Source organism: Mauremys mutica, chromosome 15 (genome assembly GCF_020497125.1).
Source record: "Mauremys mutica isolate MM-2020 ecotype Southern chromosome 15, ASM2049712v1, whole genome shotgun sequence".
Taxonomy (NCBI): Eukaryota; Metazoa; Chordata; order Testudines; family Geoemydidae; genus Mauremys; species Mauremys mutica.
In genome coordinates this window covers 30,559,500-30,582,054 of record NC_059086.1, presented here as the reverse complement: position 1 = coordinate 30,582,054, position 22,555 = coordinate 30,559,500, and the positions used below count along the sequence as shown (strand labels likewise).

The 22,555-nt window shown below is 48.8% G+C and overlaps 1 protein-coding gene across 1 annotated transcript in view; it reads right to left on the bottom strand.

Annotated features, from left to right (window-relative positions):
- Positions 1-7,288: 7,288 nt before the first annotated feature.
- Positions 7,289-22,555, bottom strand: part of SLC27A5 (solute carrier family 27 member 5) — a 36,495-nt gene continuing 21,228 nt past the window's right edge. The window contains exons 6-10 of the mRNA XM_044989338.1: positions 19,754-19,844; positions 12,899-13,097; positions 11,520-11,617; positions 9,449-9,579; positions 7,289-8,637 (exon numbers count right to left, since the gene is read on the bottom strand). Coding sequence (XP_044845273.1) covers positions 8,461-8,637; positions 9,449-9,579; positions 11,520-11,617; positions 12,899-13,097; positions 19,754-19,844 — 696 coding nt within the window. The 3' untranslated portion in view covers positions 7,289-8,460. The remainder of the gene's footprint in view (positions 8,638-9,448; positions 9,580-11,519; positions 11,618-12,898; positions 13,098-19,753; positions 19,845-22,555) is intronic.

The window sequence follows — 22,555 nt, the reverse complement described above, 5'->3', positions numbered from 1 at the left end:
AGAGAGAGTGGATTTTTGGAGCCAACACTGTGTGTTAGCTTCCTGACTTGAAAAATCAGAACATGTTCCCGATCCCTTACCCTTAACTCTTAAACTGCAAACAGCCTGCAGTCAACGGACTCCCTCTCTCCCCTCTGCCCCGTTTCTGTCAAGCAAACACTCACTCCCTGCCTGCCTCATTATCTCATTTGATTGTTCACAGATTGATCACAGCAAACAGGAGCTGTGTTTGTAGCTAAACAGCTCCGGGATCAACGGAGCTACGGAGCTCTGAGTTCACAACAAAACAAAGAGAGGCTGCATAACAAAACAAAGAGAGTAATTTATAAAAGCATTCTGGGATATCTGCTAATACCCTGGAGGCCAACAACAGCGCTGGTGTGTGGCCACACTTGATGACCAGCACTGCAGCACCAGCGCTGCAATCTTTATTCCCCATGCTGAGCCAGGTGTACAGCCAGTGCTGCAGCCAGGGAGTTGCAGCGCTGGATGTGCCCTGCAGGTTTGGACACTTACTAATTGCAGCGCTGGAAAGCCTCCACCAGCACTGCAACTCGCAAGTGTAGCCATACCCTAAGATATGACAAAGAACTGCACCTGACCTCCAGCGTTGAATGATTAGCAACCTCCACTGGGGAAATTCCAACTGATCATATCCAAACCACTGCACTCTCTGGTCGTTCTGTAGGATAGTGCTGCCTGGTTTGGATCTGGTTTCTTGAGAGAAGAAGCACATTGCTGGGTTTCAACTGAGAACTCTGGTTTGTTGTTTGTTGTTTTTTTCACAGACTAATGCTCTTTTTCCCTAGAGAAAGATTTCTCAGGCAGGGGCTGGCTGGCTGCCACCATTTCCCAAGGCATTCCCAGAAACAATAGCCAAACACAGCTGGAGCTCTCTGAATACCTAAATAAGAAAGTGGTAATGTGTTTGAACAATCTTTCTGGAGTTGGCTCCTTATGGGATTCCACCTCTCGAGTTTCTCCACTCTCCAGGAGAATCTTTGATCTCTAAGAACTCTTCCTATACGCAAGAAGTCAAATTCAAACCAAGCAAATGGACCATCACTGACCTACCACCCCAATGGGAGCACTTGCTGGAATATTGAGAAAGGTAAGTGCTCCCCTGTTGAGGCACAGATCTAGTGAAAAACTACAACATTTTATCCACACAGCACAAACCCACAAGGCTTATTCATGTTTTCAAGCTGTCTCACTCAGTTTCCTCTTCTCCAGTCACTGATAGTTTAAATGCAATTGTCCTTGTGAACGGCAGGCTGTCTCACTGTAAGATATGGCAAAGAACTGCACCTGGCTTCCAGCTTTGAATGCAGAACCACCTCCAAACAGGAAATTCTAACCCATCCTGTCTTAACCACAGCCCTCTGGTCCTTCTGTATGATAGTGCTGCCCGGCTTGGATCTGGTTTCCTGTGAAACACGAGCACATTGCTGGGTGTCCATGGAGAAATCTCTCATTTAGGTTTGCAAAGGCTCTTTTTCTACAAGAACATTAACCTGGACGTGGTTAACTGGCAGCCACAATTCTCCCCCTCCCACACACACACATAAATTCCCAGGAACACTATCCAAACACAGCTGGCACTCTCTGGAGAGCTGAATAAGAAAGTGCTGCTCTGTCTGGGCATTGTTTCTGCACAGGAAACAAAGTCCATACAGGATCCTGTCCGTTGGGTGTTACTCTCCTGTTGAGGTATTGGTCAAGTGAAAATATACAGCGTTTTCACCACACAACATAAAACATCATATGTTTCCTCTCTCTCTAGCATTGTCTCTCTGTATTCCCTTTTCCATTGACTGTTTACATTCAATGATCATTCTGAACTGCAGGTAGACTTATCCTAAGACAGGATAAAGAACTAGAACCGCAATTCAACGTTTAATGATTGGCAACCTCCACTGGGGAAATTCCAACCAATCATATCTAAACCACTGCACTGTCTGGTTGTTCTGTGGGATAGTGCTGCCTGGTTTGGATCTGGTTTCTTGAGAGAACAAGCACATTGCTGGGTTTCAAGGCAGAACTCCAGATGGTTGGTTTTTTTTATTTTGTTGGCTCAGACTAATTTTCCATAGAGATTCCTCAGGCAGAGGGTGGCTGGCTGCCACCATTTCCTGAGGCATTCCCAGCAACAATAGCCAAACAAAGGTGGAGCTTTCTGAATACCTAAATAAGAAAGTGGTAAAGTGTTTGGACAATCTTTCTGGGGTTTGCTCCTTATGGGATTCCACCTCTCGAGTTCCTCCACTCTCCTGGGGAATATTTGGTCTCTGAGAACTCTTCCTATATGTAAGATGCCAAATTCAAACCATCCAAATGGACCATCTGTTATAAACATACAGTTAAGGGTTAATTCCTCTTTTACCTGTAAAGGGTTAAGAAGTTCACCCAGCCTAGCTGACACCTGACCAGAGGAACCAATGGGGGGACAAGATGTTTTCAAAGTGGGAGGAGGGAAATCAGTCTTTGTCTGTTCAGAAAAATATGTGCCGGAGTGAAGGATCCAGGAATCAGCCATCTAATATTTCTTAAAAGTAGTAAGTGTTTAGAGAAGGAATGTATCAGATTATGTTTATTTTCTTTTGTGACTTCGTTTTGCATAAAAGGGAGAATCAAACTGGGTGTCTTTGTGTAACTAAGGTTTTTGCCCAGAGGGACATCCTCTGTGTTTTAAATCTGTTGTCTGTGAGAGTAGCTTGCATGCTAAACTCACAGAGGTATTCCTTTCACCCTTTTCCTTTAATTAAAAGTCTTTTAAAGAACCTGATTACTTTTTCCTTGTTTTAAGTTCCAAGGGTTTTTTGGATCTGGGCTGACCAGGAATTGGTGGGAGGTGAATCAGTCTCAATCCTGCCAGAAAAGGGGGGATAAAAACTGGGGAAATATTGGGGGGAGAAGACAAAGTTTCCAAATTTTCCCATAAACATTTGTTTAAACTATTTGGTGGTGGCAGCTACTAAATCTAAGCTGGTAAATAAGCTTAAGGGTTATCTCATGCAGGTCCCCACATCTGTACCCTAAAGTTCAGATTGGGGGTGACACCTTAACACCATCACTGACCTATCGCCCCAATGGGAGCACTTACTGCTCCTTGTGTGTTGTCCACTTCACAGTGGCGGGCTGTTTGCGTAGTGAGCCTGATGCTAGTCAAAAGACGGTGACACTTACAAGAGGGAGAAACCACAGGCATAGGCATTGACTCCGTGGGTGCTCCAGCACTGGAGCACCCATAGAAAAAAAAAAGTGGGTGCTCAGCTCCTCCCCCTCCTTCCCAGCATCTCCCACCCACTACGATCAGCTGTTCAGCCGCTCCAGGGGGATACTCGGAGGAGGACTTGAGTGTCAGAATGTGCTGATTGCCAACCTGTAGAGAGACAGCGGGGCCTGTGTAGGCTGAGGGGAGGAAGAGGAAGTTCCTCATCCTGGTGGCTGCAGAGAAAAACTTGAAACCATGACCTGAGTGAGCACCTCAAACTCAGAAACCAGGAAGGTGAAGAAAATTTTATTTATTTTTAAATCTCATGATGATTTTAGCCAGTCTTGTGAAATTTTTGCCCATCTCACATGTTATTTTTGACCATTCAGAGTTGGCGATACTGGATGTATAGGCAGAGGGGAGGCAGTGCAGCCTAGTGGCTAGAACAGCATCCTGGGACACAGCTCTGCCTCCGAGTGCAAGTCAAGGCGCTGCTCTGTGCCTCAGTTTACCCGTCTGTAAAATGCAGCTAATGGGAATTAACATGCTTTCATTTTTCAAACACACACGACTACCAGAGCAGATGCTGGGGAACCATCAGTACTGATGGAAAGAAACCTGAGGTTTACGTTGCAGAGACTCTCTCTAGGTTGGAGAGGTTAGTGCAGAGTGCATTGGAACTTTTTGCTGGCATTTTTGACTAAATGAAAAATTTTGTTTTGTTGGGAAAAAAAACAAACCAAAAGCTTTTGGCCACCCCGCCCCTCCAAAAAATGTGATTGATGAAAAATTGAAATTTTCCATGAGGAAAAGTATAACCATCTTCTGAGCCAATCGAGTGCAGAGAACCAGGTCATTCTGTACGTGTTTCAATTCAGTATTGTAACTCTCTTCCCAGAGTTATAGATTTTTACGTCCAGAAAAGGCCTTTAGACCATCCAGTCTGACCTCTTGTACAGCACAGACCAGTGAATGTCACCCAGTTACCCTGTATCGAGCCCAGTAACTTGTGTTTAAACTGTCTTCCCAAAAGGCATCCAGTACTGATTTGAAGACATCAAGCAATGGCAAATCCACTTCCCTCAGGAGATGGTTCCAACGGTTAATCACCCTCAGTGTTAAAAACGTGTGCCTAATTTCTCATCTGGATTTTCAGCTTCCATTAGTGTGACCAGATGTCCCGATTTTATAGGGGCAGTCCCAATTTTGGGGTCTTTTTCTTCTATAGGCTCCTATTACCCCTCCCCCCCACCCAATGTCCCAATTTTTCACATTTGCTGTCTGGTCACCCTAGCTTCCGTCCATTGGTTCTTTCTCTGCCTTTATGCAATAGATTATACAGCTCTTGGTTACCCATCTGGGTATGGAAATTGTATGGCGGACCATGAATGCTCACAAAATTGGATTGGGCTGTGGTAGGGAGTGCGGGCTCCGGCTGGGGGTGTGGGATCTGGGGTGGGGCAAGAAATTAGGAGTGCCGGGTGCAGGAGGGGGCTCTGGGCTGGGGCTGCAGGTTGGGGTGTGCGGGAGGAGGACTCCGGCTCGGGTTGCATGCTCTGGGGTGGGGCTGGGGATGAGGGGCTTGGGATGCAGGAGGATGCTCTGGGCTGGGACTGATGGGTTCGGGAGGCAGGAGGGGGATCAGGGCTGAGGCAGGGGGTTGGGGCACGGGAGGAGGTCAGGGTGCAGGAGGGTGCTCTGGGCTGGGACTGAGGGGTTTGGAGCACAGGAAGGGGATCAGGGCGGGGCAGGGGGTTGGGGCATGGGAGGGGGTCAGTGGTGCAGACTCTGGGTGGCGCTTACCTCAAGCAGCTCCCAGAAGCATTGGCATGTCCCCCCTCTGCCTCCTATGCGGAGGCGCAGTCAGGCAGCTCTGCGCACTGACCCATTCACAGGCGCCACCCCTGCAGCTCCCATTGGCTGTGGTTCCCGGCCAATGGGAGCTGCAGGGGCGGCGCTGGGGGCAGGGGCAGTGTGCAAAGCCCCCTGGCTGCTCCTATGTGTAGGAGCCAGAGGGGGGACATGCCGCTGCTTCTGGGAGCCGTGCAGAATGGGGCAAGCCCCAGACCCCACTCCCTGGTGGAAGCTCGAGGGCCAGATTAAAACCTCCGGGCCGTAGTTTGCCCACCTCTGCCTTAACTCAATACTGTGGAAATTCTCTGCACCCTCTCTTGTTTCCACTAGGGGTCTCTGCTGGCATGGCCATACCGGACAAGACTCTGGAGTGTAGACAAGCCCAAAATCCACTTTGGAATGAGAGTGCCCACCCAGGGAATTATTGTGCTTTAATTTATGCACGTCAACTTCCCCTGTACTTAATTCATCTTAACAAGCCCTGAGAAGGGACTCAGACTCAGAGAAATGGCCCGAAGATCCGGCTCTTCGAAAGGAAGTCCTCCATTTACTTACCTGAGGCAGAAAAGAAAACACGTAAGACCTTTTCCCCTTAACCAGGCTTGAGCACCCTTTTAAAAAAGCGAAAGCAGGCGAAAGCTTTGCACAGAAGGGGCCCTGCGGCTGGGCTTAAGAGCAGGTCCACTGAGCCCCTCAGCCTATCCGGCAGTCGAGCCCGTAGGCCTGGCTTGAGGTGAGAAACTAGATAAGAGTGAGGCCACATTTCGCAGAAAGCATGACTGGGGAGGTAAATGGCTCAGCGCGCTGGAGATAGGACGTGTATCAGCTAAGAGAAGGGGGACAGTTTACAATGGACAAGCTCGCAATGGACTGTATACACCCAGAACGTAAGATGAGGTAAAGCGTAAGGCGTGTGTAGACTGAGCACGCTGTACGGGGACTGGTCCCAGCAAAGGAATGACCTGTGATGTAACACAGTAGTTCCAAGTCTCTGAGCCGGGGCTGAAGCTGAAGCCTGAGCAATGTAGCTTCATGGGGGCCCCTGGGACATGGGGCCCCCAGGTAATCACCCTGCTTGCTAGCCCCTAATGCCGGGCCTGGCTTTTAGATGCAGAAAAACCAGTTATTGTGGCACAGGTGGGCTGCAGAGTTTTTAAACATGTTGGGGGGGGGCGCTCAGAAATAAAAAGGTTGGGAACCTCTGATGTGACGTACCCAATGCAATGTATGAGCAAATGCATATAAAGGAAGAGGGCTTCTGCATCACTTGGGACCTGCATCCGCCCACTGAGCGTGAGTCTGATCAACTCAGAACTGCTTTGCTGTATGTCGCATAAAGGTATGTGAGTAACGATGTAAGCGTGCGCAGACACACCAGGCAGCACCCCCTGCTGGGTGTCCTCGGGAATTAGCATCCAGCCTCTGGAGCGCCCTCTTCAGGCCGGTGTCCCGCCGCCACTGCTGGCCCCCATGTCCCTCCCAGGACCCTGGTTAACTCCTTTAACTGCTGCCCCCTGGCAGTACCCCCACAGTTCTGGGTCTCCCCCTCCCAGGGGAACCCACACACACGATCCCCACTCGGCCTCAGTCTTGGCTACTGCCCAGTCTCCATCTAGCCCCCGTTCACTGGGGCAGACTGCAGTATCAGCCACTCATCACAGGCAAAGGGGTTCAGACCTGCTGCCTCTGCCTACCCATGGGCTGCCCCCTTGGAACCCTGCACCCATTCGGCCTATAGTCAGGCCTGCAGCCTGGGGCTTTCCAGGCCGGAGCTCCCAGCTCCTCTGGCCCTTCCCCAGCCCTGCTCCCAATCTAGGTGTCTTACTGAGGTCCCTGCAGCCAGGCCCTTCTCCCTCTACAAGCAGAGGGAGACTGACTGGGCCCTGGCTCTCAGCCTCTTATAGGGGCCAGCTGGGTCTGATTGGGGCATGGCCACAGCTGAGCCTACTTTCCCCAATCAGTCCAGGCTTCTTCCCACAGCCCCAGCCCTCTCCTGGGCTGTTCCAAGCCCCGCAGGGCAGGAGCGGGTAACCATCCCACTGCAAACGAAATCTGGGGTTGAACTGAATTCTTGGGAAGCCGAGGGCAAAGGGCTTGGAGGGAAGCCCAGCGGGGTCAATCAGGTGGCTAAATTGGCAGCCAGATGCATCATTCCTGTGAGGTGGTTAAGCTAGCAGGTAACCAAACTGGAAAATTAAAAATAAACAAAACAAAACTGGGTTTGGTTCAAAACCGAAACTGATATTTTTTGGCTCATCGAAACGAACCTCCAAAAACTCCATTCAGGTCAAACAGAACATTTCCAATGAATTCAAAATGACATTAACTATCGATTCCAAATGAAGAGACCAGATGGGTGAGGTCATCTTCTGCTGGTGAGAGAGACGCGCTTCCGAGCCACACGGAGCACTTCTTCAGGTCTGGGAAAGGTCCTCCGAGCGGCACAGCTCAAAATGAACTGTTCTGACCATTCAGAAATTTTGGTTTTCGGGGAATTTTTTTGGCCAAAACTATTCACTGAATTGGTGGACAAATCAGAGAGAGTCCCGAGGAGAGGAACAAAAATGTTTAAACGTTTAGAACACCTGACCTAGGAGGAAAGGTTGAAAAACTGGGCATGTGTAGTCTTGAAAAAAGAAGCCTGAAGGGGGGAATCTGATAACTGTCTTCAAATATGCTAAGGACTGTTAGAAAGAGGATGGTGATCAGTTGTTCTGCCTGTCCACTGAAGGTAGGACAAGAACTAATGGGCTTAATCTGCAGCAAGGGAGGTTTAGGTTAGTTATTAGGAAAAACTTTCTAACTGTAAGGGTAGTTAAGCTGTGGAACAGGTTGTAGAATTCCTGTCACTGGAGGTTTTTCAGAACAGGTTGGAAAACAACTGTCAGGGATGATCTAGGGTTACTTGGTCCTACCTCAGGGTGGAGGGCTGGACTTGATGACCTCTTGAGGTTCCTTCCTGCCCTATCTTTCAATGAGCTTGACCAGAATTTGCAAATAGTTTCAGTGCCCCAAAAAATGCATGGGGTGGGGGGGAGTTACTATCAGCCAAAAAAAAAAAATTCTCACTTCCATAATCACAAATCTTTTCCACATCACAGAGTTCAATATGAGCTACAACAGAGGGTGAGATGTTTCAAGGGTGGAATTCACATTTAAAGAACCATCCCCTGCGCCCCACCAAAAAAACCCTATATTTTCTGCAAGATTCTTGGAAAGCAGAATATGCACAAAGCCATTGTTACAAAATCACGAGATTATCACCAGATTAGAACAGAACAGGAGGCAATTACCCCTCCTTGGATGGATCCTGAGAAACCCAAATTGGGGGCATCCTGGCTTCATTGCTAGGACTGTTAGTACATTAGTTACACAAGGCAGCAACGGGACCCTTAGAGTTTCAGTTTCATGTCCAGGATGGAGCTGTAAATCTGAGGGCTCATGGGCACAAAACGCTTCTCTGATTCGTCCAGGAAGAACAGGGGGTCCTTGATGAGAGCTGGATTGAACCCCTCCTTCACCAGCTGCCCTTTGCACTGCTTGAACGTCCCCGTGACCTCTAGAGCGTCCTGTGTAACAAAACACACAAAGTGCTGCAGGAGCTGGCTCACACTATGGCACATAACAGGATAAGAGTCTACTGCAGCTGCCTGCTAATGGAGTCGCTCCTTTAGCTCAAAGAGGCAGAAGCTGATGCTTTTAGCTCTAGAATATTAGCTTTGTCCCTGGTCATCCCCCACTGGAGGAGGGGAACAGCATTACTCAGAGCACTGGTTGGTTTAGCTATGCCAGCAGAGCTCCCGAGTGGAGATGCAACAGAGGAAGTTCTGCCAGTGTTGGACCAGGTTACCTAGGTAGAGAGCTGATTGGTTAAATCTAGTCTCAGATGACATACACAGCAGTACATTTTACTTGTAAACAGATAGGGTATACAAAAACGGCTTTACGGGGGTAACTTGGGAACACATTTTCTGTGTAAGGTGAATGTAAGAAGGGATGGATCACTTGATAAAGTGTCCTGTTCGGTTCATTCCCTCTGAAGCACCTGACACTGGCCACTGTCAGAAGTACCAGATACTGGGTTTGATGCACCATTGGTCTGACCCAGTGTGGCCGTTCTTATGTTCAGGTTCTAACAATGCTGCATGAGATGGTTTTCCGGAGACTGGTATCACATCAAACCTTTTCCTTGTACTGTGGTACTGTTGGCTTAGAGCAATAAACCTGACTGACATTGGTTATTTGGCCTCTTGAGTATATTCCATAACGAACCACAGTGTGATTAAGCCTTTGGCACTACAATTTACCAACCAAGTCAGGGTCCTCCAGCCTCCCCACCCTCACCCCAGGCTTAAAGGGCCAGCCAAAAGGATCTCTTACCTGCAGGCGGACAAAGCGAGGAATGGCGTAGTTTGGCAAGAAATCCTTGGCGTGTGTGTAGAGTTTTTCACCATCAAAAACCATCTCCTCCTTCAGTCGTATGGCTGCCATTCCAATCTTGCCTTCGTGTCCTGAAACACACACACAAAGCGTCGGGCTTTGTCTACACTAGGTGTTTTAAGGTGTTATGTGAAGCAGGCATTAGCTGGCACAGGTTAACTTTGGCTCTGTCTACACTGCCCAGTTATCCTGGGTCTGAGCACCTGGGTTAGCCTAGCCTGGGTGAGAGCCTCTCCACTGCAAAGCCCTACCTGAGTTACGGTCTCTGCACTCGCTCATGTCTGTGTCTGGGGGCACAGCCCACGGTTCTTTGTGCTTAGACGCGCTACGCTTCTTTCCCAGTCGATTGCATCAGTGGCAGGAAAGCTTGTCTGTCCTTTGGGGGGAACTCTGGGAAGGGCATTGGAGGACTATCCATATTCAAGTGATTTAGCCTCATTGGAAAGCAGGCAGGTTCCAGCCTGAGTTAAAGCAGAGCCTGGGTTCTAACCCGACCCTGCAGCTGGATCAGTGAGCTCAGACTAAAAGTACTTCTGGACTCAGGCCAGAGATTTTTTTCTGTGTGAACTGGAGACACTTTTGAGCAAAAACCAGAGTGGGAGCCCAGGTTGGCTGGGCAGTGTAGACATACCCTATGAGGTGCTAACACAATGCCCAGGTGATGCTGGGTGATAGATTTTAAGCTCAAAATGAGCATTATAACTATCTAGTCTGATCTCCTGAGCCAGAGAATTTTACCCACCATAGAATATCAGGGTTGGAAGGGATCTCAGGAGTGATTTAGTTCAACCCTCTGCTCAAAGTAGGACCAATCCCCAGACAGATTTTTACCTGTCCCTAAATGGCCCCCTCAAGGATTGAACTCATAATTTTGGGCTTCACAAGCCAATGCTCAAACCACTGAGCTAGCCCTCCCCTCCAAAAGGCTTGTTTCCCTGACTAGGAATCAAACCCAGGTCACAGCAATGAGCACACCAAATCCTAACCACTAGATCACAACTTCTGTTCAACCTAAAGTTGATCCTTTAGAAAGAGACACTTAGACTTCAAGTGATGGCGAATCAACCATGCCTCTAGACCAGTTGCTCCACTGGCAAATTGCCTTCACTCTTAAACATTTGCATCTTATTGCTAGCCTGTGTTTGTCTAGCGTCCAGCCATCAGAGGAGCCTTTTGGTGCTAGATGAAAGAGCCATATAATGTAGGAAGTCGTAGGCTGTGCTCATGGCACCTCATCTCTTGGATAAACTCAGCAGACAGAGTTGTTTTAGTCTCTCTCTATACGGCTGATTATCCAGACCTCAGATCATTGGGTTCGACCAGAAACAATTTTTTATTCTATTTTTCAGAACTGCCTGAGAACTAAAATCTCCACTATTTGCACAGCTCTAATGCCCATATGCTGAGGCCTGGGCATAGACCAGGGGTTGGCTACCTTTCAGAAGTGGGGTGCCGAGTTTTCATTTATTCATTCTAATTTAAGGTTCTGCGTGCCAGTAATACATTTTAACCTTTTTAGAAGGTCTCTTTCTATAAGTCTATAATATACAACTAAACTATTGTTGTATGTAAAGTAAATACGTTTTTTTAAATGTTTAAGAAGATTCATTTAAAATTAAATTAAAATGCAGAGCCCCCTGGACTGGTGGTCAGGACCTGGGCAGTGTGAGTGCCACTGAAAATCAGCTTGTGTGCTGCCTTCGGCACCCGTGCCATAGGTTGCCTACCCGACATAGACTGTTCATGGAAGGATCTGTAGATTTTTCAGGTCACTCTGAGCATCAAGCCTCATTTCCTGAATAACGCAGGGATTTCTGCAGTGGAGAGAACTATTCGTCCATGCTTTGCATGGCTTTCTTCAATTCCAGGGTCCCTCCCCAAGCAAAGGAAGACTCAGACCCCGACACAGACACGCTATGCCATGGCTTTTAAAAGCTGCCTCAGGAAGGACACTCCTGGGGTGAGCCACAGCGGCAAGGTGACATGAGATATCCTGCTGCTGGGTACGCACCTGGGACCGGCACCCCGTAGACGTTGACTTCCTGAATGAACTGCACTGCCGCCAGCGTCGTCTCCACCTCCGTCGTGGCAACGTTCTCTCCTTTCCAGCTGAAGAGAGAGAACAGAGGAATCTATTTTTTCCATCCATCCACATTGATTACTAGATTTCAAGGCCAGAAGGGATCATCTAGACTAGCTTCCTCTAGGCTTGTTGATTTAAGGATCTTTACTTTGTAGATTTTCGCATGTGATGTTGATCATTTGTTTTTTAGTGGTTTATAAAGCTTTGAACTTTTCGAACCTCAATATCTACGGACACTAAATAATTGTCCGACCCTCCCCCTTGCAGGATTTTGTGCAGCTGTGAAAATTTAAATGGATAAACATCTAAAAAAAAAAGGCTTTAAAAGAAACATCGCTATCATCCGTTGAAATAATAATAAAAAAATAATCGAATTCTGCCAGGCCTTACTACAGTTTAATGCTATCTGTTGGCATACACTGTATCTCCACCAGGGGGCTCTGCTGTCCTAGCTACACCAGTAAAGCATGTGTAGTGTAGTGTAGACAAGCCCTAGGTTGCTTTTCCAAACAACACTTACGGTACGTCTACACAAGCACAAAGAGACCAACAGCAGCAAGTTTCAAAGACCAGGTCAACTGATTCGGTTTCATGGGGCTAAACTTAGCCGTGTAGATATTTGTGCTCGGCTGGAATGGGGTGAGAGGCGAGGGTCTCGGAGCCTGGGATCCAGCCTGAGCCTGAATGTCTACACTGCTACTTGGTAGCATTAGCCCTGCAAGCCCAAACCAGTTGATCTTATGTCAGGGGTGCAGACATAAGTCCCTCCTGAGTTACTTTAGTGCTTTTGACAGTTTTTCCCATGGGCTTTATTTTATCTTCTATGGCTGATGCATTCACCCCTGCTTGTACTTGCCTGTGGGGGTTAGGCACACAAGAGCAATCTGAGTTAGGCTCCTTGGAAAACCCAGCCAGACCCAGACAGTAAATTCTTTGGCTCCTGGACCATCTTTTTGTAGCAGAGGGGAGGCAGTGTGGCCTAGCGGATGCAGCACACGACTGAATCTGAGAAGACTTGGGTTTTGTTCCCAGGTCTCTTGCTGGGTGACCTTGGGCCTGTCACGTCCCCTCTCTGTGCCTCAGTTTCCCCATTTATAAAATGGAGGCAACAAGCCCTATCGCCATTGAAAATTGCTCTGTGAGAACTAGTTACTGTTATACCTGTGTGTACAGCACCTCACACAATAGGGACCCAGCCTCTCGTAGGGTTTTATAGGTGCTACCAGCATCAGGCTCCCCAGTTCATCCTACCTGGGAGGGGACAGCAGCTGGGTCAAATGAGGGTAATGGCTTGCCACGGAACCTACCGGAACGTGTCTCCCACCCGGTCCTGGAAATATATGAAGCCCTCGTGGTCTAGCATGAGGAGGTCTCCGCTGTTGAAGTAGCGGTCTCCCTTCTTCACCACGTCCCTCAGGATCTTCTTCTCTGACTTTTGGCGGTCACCCGCATAGCCATTGAACGGGGAGCTTCTTGTGATCTTCCCCACCAGCAGCCCCACCTCACCTGGAAGGGAGAATGAGAATCCCGATGGATATCCCCCTACGTAGCCCAGCTCATCCCAGCTAGTTTTCAGGGTCCTCCAATTGGCGTAGGCAATCCACCTCCATGAGAGGAGGTGATGGAAGGGTCTCCGCAGCTGTCTTAGTTATGTCGCTCAGGGGGAGTGGCTCTTTCACACCCCTGACCAATGTAGCTGGGTCAACCTAATTTTTTAGTGTAGGCCCGGCCTAAGAAAGGAGGGAGTTTCACCGACTCTGAATAAACGTGAGTCATCATGCCAGGAAAAAGAAACAAAAGGGGGAAAAGCTTGTGCCTGAGGTTTTTTTTATCTAGAAACTGGGGGGCAGCCTAAGCGGGAAACTGTCCGTGAAACACTGGATCCCCTCAATGATGACGGGGGTACGCTGGGAACCCATTCAGAGGCAATAGGTAACGTCCGCTAGAAAAGAGAATTTAGCTAATTTAGAGGCATAAAGCCTGAAGGTGCATCCTGATGTTTATTTTTTGTGTAACTGTTACCCAGGGTCTCCCAGGAGTAACTTAACTGTCTCACTCCAGGAGGTGTCAGGCACAAATCAGTGGGGACACAGCAATTTCTGTCTGATAAATGATTGATACAAGGAAGCGTTCTCTTATCTAAAACTACTATTATTAGCTATTAAGCACACACACACATATGTAATAGGTTTAGGACATCCCAGATATAGTTACCCACAGTCTGAGATGCTTTTGAGTAACCACCAGCTGGGCTTCCAAGGAGCCCTCTTTCCCTCCAGCTGATGGAGAGTTTAAATGTCAGTTCCTTGCCTGGAGAAAAGCTCCCTCGGACTGATCTGAGGTATTTATTTTTACCAAATCATTTATAGCTAACTCTAACAAAGCACGTAACCTATAGTAGCAAAGAAGTTATCTCTAGCCTGCTTCTTGCTTGCTTATATATACCTGCCCCTGGAAATTTCCACTACATGCATCTGACGAAGTGGGTATTCACCCACAAAAGCTCATGCTCCAAAATGTCTGTTAGTCTATAAGGTGCCACAAGACTCTTTGCTGCTTTTACAGATCCAGACTAACACAGCAACCCGATACATAACAGACTCCTAGTGGGCCAGCAGAATAACCTCTGCTGAGTCAGCAATTCTCCTAATTTCTCCTCCTCGTCTCCAAACAGTTCCAGCATTTCTAGCCATAACAACAAGATGTCAGGGGCACCTAAAACCACTCATTCTCTTCCAGAACTTTCCCTCCCACCCTCCCATTCTGCTTAGCAAACTGCAAGTCTGCAGCTGTCCGACCTTGTCTCACGAAGGTCTAAGATTTTTCCTAGCTATTGGTCTGGTTTTCAGCCAGCAGTGGCTGCACATATAGAATGGACAACTGCAGCACAGTCAAGTTCTGGGGTACATGCAGGCAGGGGCGGCTCTAGGCATTTTGCCGCCCCAAGCATGGCAGGCAGGCTGCCTTTGGCGGCTTGCCTGCGGGAGGTCCCCGGGCCTGCAAATTCGGCGGCAGCCTGTGGGAGGTCTGCTGAAGCCGCGGGACCAGCGGACCCTCCGCAGGCATGCCGCCGAAGGCAGCCTGAATACTGCCCTTGCAGCAACCGGCAGAGCGCCCCCCGCGGCTTGCCGCCCCAAGCACGCACTTGGCGGGCTGGTGCCTGGAGCCGCCCCTGCATGCAGGAAGGTCAAATTCTGGGGTAAAATAATGTGTGTGTGTGTGTTGGTGTTGGTGTCCCCTTTGCTGTTTCTTCTCGGAGTCTGGGATTTTTTCTATCAAATAAACCTTTTCCTAGAATCATAGAATATCAGGGTTGGAAGGGACCTCAGGAGGTATCTAGTCCAACCCCCTGCTCAAAGCAGGACCAACCCCAACTAAATCATCCCAGCCAGGGCTTTGTCAAGCCTCACCTTAAAAACCTCTAAGGAAGGAAATTCCACCACTTCCCTAGGTAACCCATTCCAGTTCTTCACCAGCCTGCTAGTGAAAAAGTTTTTCTTAATGTCCAACCTAAACCTCCCCCTCTGCAACTTGAGACCATTACTCCTTGTTCTGTCATCTTCTACCACTGAGAACAGTCTAGATCCATCCTCTTTGGAACCCCCTTTCAGGTAGTTGAAAGCAGCTATCAAATCCCCCCTCATTCTTCTCTTCTGCAGACTAAACAATCCCAGTTCCCTCAGTCTCTCCTTATTTCCACCCTGAGCATGGCTCTGGTGTGCACCGTGGCATGTGTGCCAAAGTGAACTTGTAGCTGGGGGCTGGTTTCACTCCTCTGGGAGTGGCGCACGGAGCAGCTGGAAGTTAAGGACTTGGGCTGGAAGGATTTGGGGAGATGCAGGCCGAGAAGGGCTGTTGCTGTCACCTTGAAAGGAGTATTTTGGCTGGTGGAAGCCAGGGTGAGACCTTTTGCTTGTGGGACGGTACCTGGAGTCAGCAGCATGGCACTAAGGCTCCCAAAGTTACATGGCAGGTGGAGACAGAACCCCTCACCGGTCTGGGTGACCTCAGAAAGGTCACAAGTGGTGGGTTTGAAAATGGGTTAAGTTCTGCAGGAACATGCCACTCTCACGCCGAAATCAGTGTCCCCACGTGGTGCTATTCAGGAATATCCATTGCACTTTAAATGCACACCCTATCTTAATCCACATTAATTTCCAAGTGTAAACAGGCCACCATAAGAACGGCCATACTAGATCAGACCAAAGGTCCATCAAGCCCAGTATCCTGTCTTCCCACAGGGGCCAAAGGCAGGTGCCCCAGAGGGAATGAACAGAACAGGGAATCATCAAGTGATCCATCCCCTGTCACCCAATCCCAGCTTCTGGCAAACAGAGGCTAGGGACATCACCCCTGCCCATCCTGGCTAATAGCCATTGATGGACCTGTCCTCCATGAATCTATCTAGCTCCCTTTTGAACCCCGTTATAGTATTGGCCCCATTGAATTTCAATGAGAATTAGGCTCCAAAGTTCCTAGGTCGCTATTGAGAATGGGATTTAGACTCCTAAATTTTACACTTGCTCTCTGTATCTTAATCCCCCATCTCTGCAATGGGGATAATACTTAGGGTGACCATATGTCCCATTTGGCCGGGACAGTCTCTTTTTAAAGCCGGGTCCCGACCGTCCTGACTTTTGGGGCAAAAATGGGGTGTGGAGGAATGCGTGAGGGAGCGAGCGGCTTGAGCCAGCCCCACTCTCTCCAGCCTTTGGAGCGGGGCTCGGGTCAGCCCTGTGGGGGAGAGCTCGGACGAGTGGCTCAGACCAGCCCCACACTGGGGAGCGGGAGGGCTCGGGCTAGCCCCACACGGTGTCCTGTTTTCCCTTAGGAAAATATGGTCACCCTAATAAGACTTCCCTACCTCACAGGGGTGCGTTTGGATAAATGCATTAAAAGCCCATGAGGTGGTCAGATACTACAAGTAATGGGGACCAAAGGACCTTTGCTAGATCTTCTATCCTGCTCATTAGCTGGGAAATTTGACTGAGCAGACACAGGCAGAATGAAATCCAATGTCCGGCAACTGAACCCAGACAAATTCAGGCTGGAACCAGGCATAAAGTCTGAAGCAGGAGTAATTAGCCACTGGCAGCGTAGCGACTATAGGGCTGAGCCCTCTAGGGGCACTCATGATAAAGTGGCAATTTTCAGTCATGTTTTTGTGACGCCCATGTGTGCCTCAGTTTCCCCTCTGTTTTGCACTGCTCTCTGGAGGGGCAAAAGGGCGCTTTTGGGGCAATGCAGGAGATGTAAGGTGTGTGTGACCCCCCTCACTGCCCGGGACCGCTAAGGAAACCAATTGCCCGGAGGGAGGTGAGTTCCCACCCTCGCACACCTCAGCAGGGAAACTGAGCAGAAGCCCCAGCTCGGGAACAAAGGAACAGTGGCAGGCCGGGGAGGAGGAGTCAGCTTTTGGGAGAGGCTGAGCGGTGAGCACAGAGCCTGGAATGGAGCCCATAGAAGTTTGCCCGGTGATTTGCACTGGCTTGGCCAGAAGGACAATGTCTTAACCGTTATCTCCCTGTGCTGAGCCAAGGACTTCCCGAGGCTGAGTTCCTGTTCGCCAGCAAACCCAACTGTTTTGGAAACGCTGCCTGGCGTCACTGCAAATACTTGCTGAGATGCGTAGACTCCAGCTGAGAGACTTTTCCCCTCTTCCCTGCTCCTGATGGAAGGGGCTACCCTGGAGAACTGAGGGGTTCCGCCACAGGACTGTTTAAAAGCTGGGACGTAGCCTTGGTCCTGTGGGTCCAGGACAGCACTTGCTGTGTTCTATAGCAGTGTGGGAGTAGCTAGGCTGAGCGTGGTTGTGCACACCTTGACAACAACATAGTGTGGGAACTCAACCGTGCCAAGATCCCGTCTTCCTATTGCGCTGTTGTGTAAAGAATGACAGACACAAGAGGAGCAACTTGCCATGGGGTGTAAAGCAGATTCTGCATCACTGGATCAAAGCTAGGCCGGGTGTGTCTACACGTACTGCGAATACCCCTGCCGCCTGGTTCTACCTTTGGAGTCTCTTAATCAAGATTGTGGGTATGTCTACATGGCAACTAGACACCCACGGCCGGCCTGTTACAGCTGACTCGGGCTGCAGGCTGTTTCGTTGGTTTGTAGACTTCCGGACTCGGCCAGGAGCCTGGGCTCTGGGACCCTCCTTCCTCACAGAAATGAAACCTCCCCATAGCCCGAGCCCCACAAGCCAGAGTCAGCTGCCACGGGCCAGCAGCAGGTGACTAGTTGCTGTGCAGACATACCCTGGATGATCATCTATAATGTCACCCCGTAACTCAATCAGAAGTTCTGGGCTTAATGAAGGAACGACTTCATTAATGAATGATCTCTGGCCTGGGATATGCACGAGGTCAGACTAGACTAAACTCTAGGGTGGCCAGGTGCCCAGTTTTAGTTGGGAAAGTCTGGTCAAAAAGGGGACCTGACAGTGTCCAGTCAGATCTACAGACCGGACACCCAAAGTCCGGTTACTGCAAGTCGGGGAAGTGGGGAGGCACTGGGTCATCATCCGTGCCAGCCCCTACTCAGCCAGAGCCACCTCCTATCTTCATCAGACGGCTGCAGCTCCCAGCCTCGGCTCCACAGGCAAATCCCTCCTGACCCAGGCGGCGGTAGGGAGTGGGAGGGGAAAAGCAATGAGCGACAGGGGGGAGGAAGGAAGAGGAGTGGACGGGGTGGGGCCTCAGGGGAAGAGATGGGGCAGGGGTGGGGCTTTGGGGGGAATAGGTAGGACGGGGCGGGACCTCGGGCGGGGAAGAGGCAGGGCAGGGGAGATTCCAGCACTCCTACTGGAGTGTCCGGTTTTTAAATATTACCAACTCTAATGCCAAAGACTGTTTTGTCTTAGACTCATGGATGTCTGTAATTTAAAGTAGGACAGTATTTAACCATCTCATCTGCTTTTCCCCTGACCTTGCTGACCTAGTCCACATGCCTGCTACTTTCGATGTGTGTTGTAGTGGACAAGATGGCGTAATTGATGAAGGATGGTTATAAATGACAACATGGAATTGATAAAACACACAGGGCCCATTTGGCACTGCAGCCATGTGCTATAATCAATGTCACAGCATTGAGTAACCTAATGACTGATGTCTGAGTCATTAAGAGCTAATTATGTCTACAGATGGTCTCAGTACAGATACAACAGTTAAAGCTGTCATTGGCTTATTGATTAGGTAAATTGATAATTTTCAAAATCAGCTCAGAGCATGAGAAAGACAGATTAGGGGGAGGGATAGCTCAGTGGTTTGAGCATTGGCCTGCTAAATCCAGCGCTGTGAGTTCAATCCTTGAGGTGGGCCATTTAGGGAACTGAGGTAAAAATCTGTCTGGGGATTGGTCCTGCTTTGAGCAGGGAGTGGGATTAAATGACCTTCTGAGGTCCCTTCTAACCCTAATCTTCCAGGATTTTCTTTCTCCAAAACCAGTATATAAGGCATGACTTGGGGGAGTTAGAAGCAAAGTGAAATGAAACATGATGTCTAATTTCTCCAGTCTCAGATTGGTATGTACGTTTCCTTTCTGTATTCTGTATAGTGCAGTATCAAGTATTTGATTGACTCTCTTAAATGACACTTCAACCAAATTAGCTATTTGACGTCATGTTGTATTAAATCTGAACGCACCAGGAAATCTGTGAAAACCTTGTGTGTTCAATGTGTGTGTGCAATAAGTTAAAACAACAGAGGACATGGTTGGTGACGTTAGACTAATTTTGCCATCCACTCTCTGAAAACAACGGGGCATGAGTTTTGCAGATTCTCCAGCTCTGTGGCTTTCATTCATCCCTGCTATCAACAATTCCACTGTCTAGTTAGGGGACTTATATGGCTGCTGTGAGTACGGGAGTGTCTCACAGGCTTCTAATGCTCTGATTCTGACAATTCCCCTGGCAAGGTAGGGCTGGGCTATCAGCTGGATTTCACAGAAGAGCAACCAAGGCACAGATCCTCAATGGTATTTAAGCACCAAGCTTCCCTTATGCTCAGTGGATCTGGGCCTAGGCAACTCGCCTGAGGCTGGGAATTGAATTCATGTCTCTGAAGTTCCAGGCTAAGACTGCAATTGCTGTACTATGCCTCCTCCCCAAGGGGCCCGCTCCCCCCATCAGCGCCGCCCCATGGCCAGCCTGTTATTCTTACCGGGGGGGACTCGGATGCAGCACCCTCTCTCATCTCGCACGGGTTCATCCCGCTCCACGTTGTACCGGATCAACTCGAAGGACGCGAACATCTGGAAAGCAAAGGGGTGACAAAGACGGAAATCAGCTGGAAAAATGACGCCAGCGTCCCTCATGTGCCCACTATCAGGATCTGCCACCTTCCCTCTCCCCCACCACCCCCGCCAGTGATTCCGTCTAGTCCTCGAGTGATTTTCACCTCCATGCAGCCCCGCAGCTGTGTGGCTGCAGCTATGAACTCCTCCGTGGGGCAGGAGGGTCGCTGCTTTTGAGCTTCTGTCGCCAGCTTTTGAGCTTCTGTGTTGTGGTTTTCGGTGGGGTGCGCACTGGGGATTTGGAGCATGGTCCATTAAAATAAGGTGCAACCCTCATCCAAGTGCAAGGGGACAAGTAACTGCAATGGCTGCAGTTCAGGAAAGTTGATGTGGGAATACAGCGTGGAAGACTGCTTGAGTCGTGGAAAGTAACGGACAATCACAATGCCTTGCTGTCTCCGATTTACCAGTACAACTATTGTTGTCTATCTTGGGATTCTAATGTGAGAAAAACCTTTTCCCCAGGGTTTCCATGAAGAAGTGAGCTATTCTCTTGTTTAATTTCATTTTATTACTTCTGAACCCTATTAGTGGCTAAATCCTTCAAAACTGACCTGATCCTAAAATTTGGAATTATATTTCTGCACGAGGGCCACGGAGGTAGCCCCAAAATTAACCTCTGGCCCGCGGCATTGAAAAACAGTTGGACCATGTTGGAAAAACACAATCCGCTTGGTAAGTGGATTGAGATCATTGCGTATTTAGGATGGACAAAGGCACTGGCTCGTCGGCAAGAGCTTGAGGGTCCACCCACCGCTATCCCACACTGCTGTCCGTTTCGCCAGGATCGGCCTGCCTGCTTATCCATCTGCCTCCCCCCGCTCTGCGGTCTCAAAGCCTGGATGTTGCCTGCCCTATTCCAACGCTGGTGTGAAGCCAGGATACTCCTGGAATTATGCATCTCAGCATTGAGCAGCGCTGTTCACTATCATGCAGCGCCTCATGCCAGAGCATGGAGCTATGCCGAAATCCTTGAACTCCTTGGCACTTGGGGAGAAGCAAAGGGGCAGAGGTGGCCCTTTACAGAAATCACCGGCATAAAGATGTGCTTGAAACCCTCTCTAAGCAGATGATCCTTCTCAATTCTTCAGTGCCACAAGGAGATCTTATTGAATGCTCGTTGTCCCAGCAATGACATTTTCATGCCCCAGTGCTGAGCTAGAACATGGTCCCTTCCTTCTCTAGGGCCAGGTTGCAAAGCTCCAAGGCTGAATCACCATCAGGCAGGGCTGCAGATGCAACCTGCGCTGCATAGTGTTGTTAGAGGAACCAACCAAGGCTGTGCTGGACACCTAGTGAGAGACAATCTCTGCCCCAAAGAGCTCACCGTCCAATCAGACAAGTCAGACAAATGATGAGGTGAAAATAAGGATAATTTGGCATCTTTTTTATCTAAATTTGTACAGCGCCTTGCACAATAGGGCCAGGATCCATGACTGGGGCTCTTAGGCTCTACCATAATACACCTAATAGATAAAGTATAGTGTCTAGCACAAGGAGGCCCTGGTCCATTACTGGGGGTCCTAGTGCTACCATAATATACCTAATAAATAATGTACAGCATTGAGGGTGTGACATTACTGACATAACCTGTGACCGTATAGATCATTGTTGCCACCACTGTTATATATTTGCAGCAAATATTGTACAAAGGTTGTTGTGTGAGGTGTCTATGGAAAGGTTATGATTTGCTGATTATAATTATGCTGTCTGTATGGGTGTGTCATTTTTGTATTGCAGTTATGAATATTGTCTATGTACGTGTATCTCAATGTGTTTTGACTCTAAATAGCCTCAGTGAAGCATTTGGTCAGCTTCTTGAGAAGGGACTATTCTCAGTAAGTGCCCAGTCAAGAAACACTTAGCTGGCAATGGACTTTGGAGACGCCAGTCCACATCTGAGCTTTTCTGGGAACATTCAAACTAACATGCGGACAATGGCATCGGCCTCTAAAGAACTGAGTCATGCATGGACATGTGACTTGCCCATGTGACTCCAAACTCCATCTTGCTGTGATCTTGCAGAGGAGAACCAAGGGGTTTCCACACACAAGAGAAAGAATATAAAAGGCAGCATCTCCTCCATCTTGTCGTCAACCCTGTTTCTGGAGGGACTTTGCTATAACAAATGGAAGCTCTGAACAAAGGACTAAATGACCCATCCCAGGTGGGGATGTGCTCCAGAGGCTTGATTTGAATCTGCAGTTTATTCTATCACTGCTACAAGCCTGAACCAAGAACTTTGCCATGACTGTATGTGATTGATTCTGAAGGGTTAAAATCCATGTGTATTTTATATAACAACCTGGTATATGGATTGTGCCAGCTCTTTCTCAGACCCAAAGTCCAGAGTTTGGTCTGGAGGCCAGAGGCCTAGCAAATAGTAATTAGCTAAAAGAAAGCTGGGGTAAACAGATAATCTTGTTTTTGCTAAAATAGGCAAATTGCCAGGTGTTAAAGCTAAGAACTAAATAACTGTGTCTTATTCAGAGTTGCAAATTGAACAAAGGATCCCTGTTCCTATTGTGTCAGTCTCTTCTGTAGGGAACGTTTTTCCCACAGATCCATTCTTAAGTTTATGAAAAGCTGGCACGTCAGTATAAGATATGGCATCCTTCCACCTCCCTTCCCAGGGACCAATGCCCTGCCTTAAAACATAAAGGGGACAA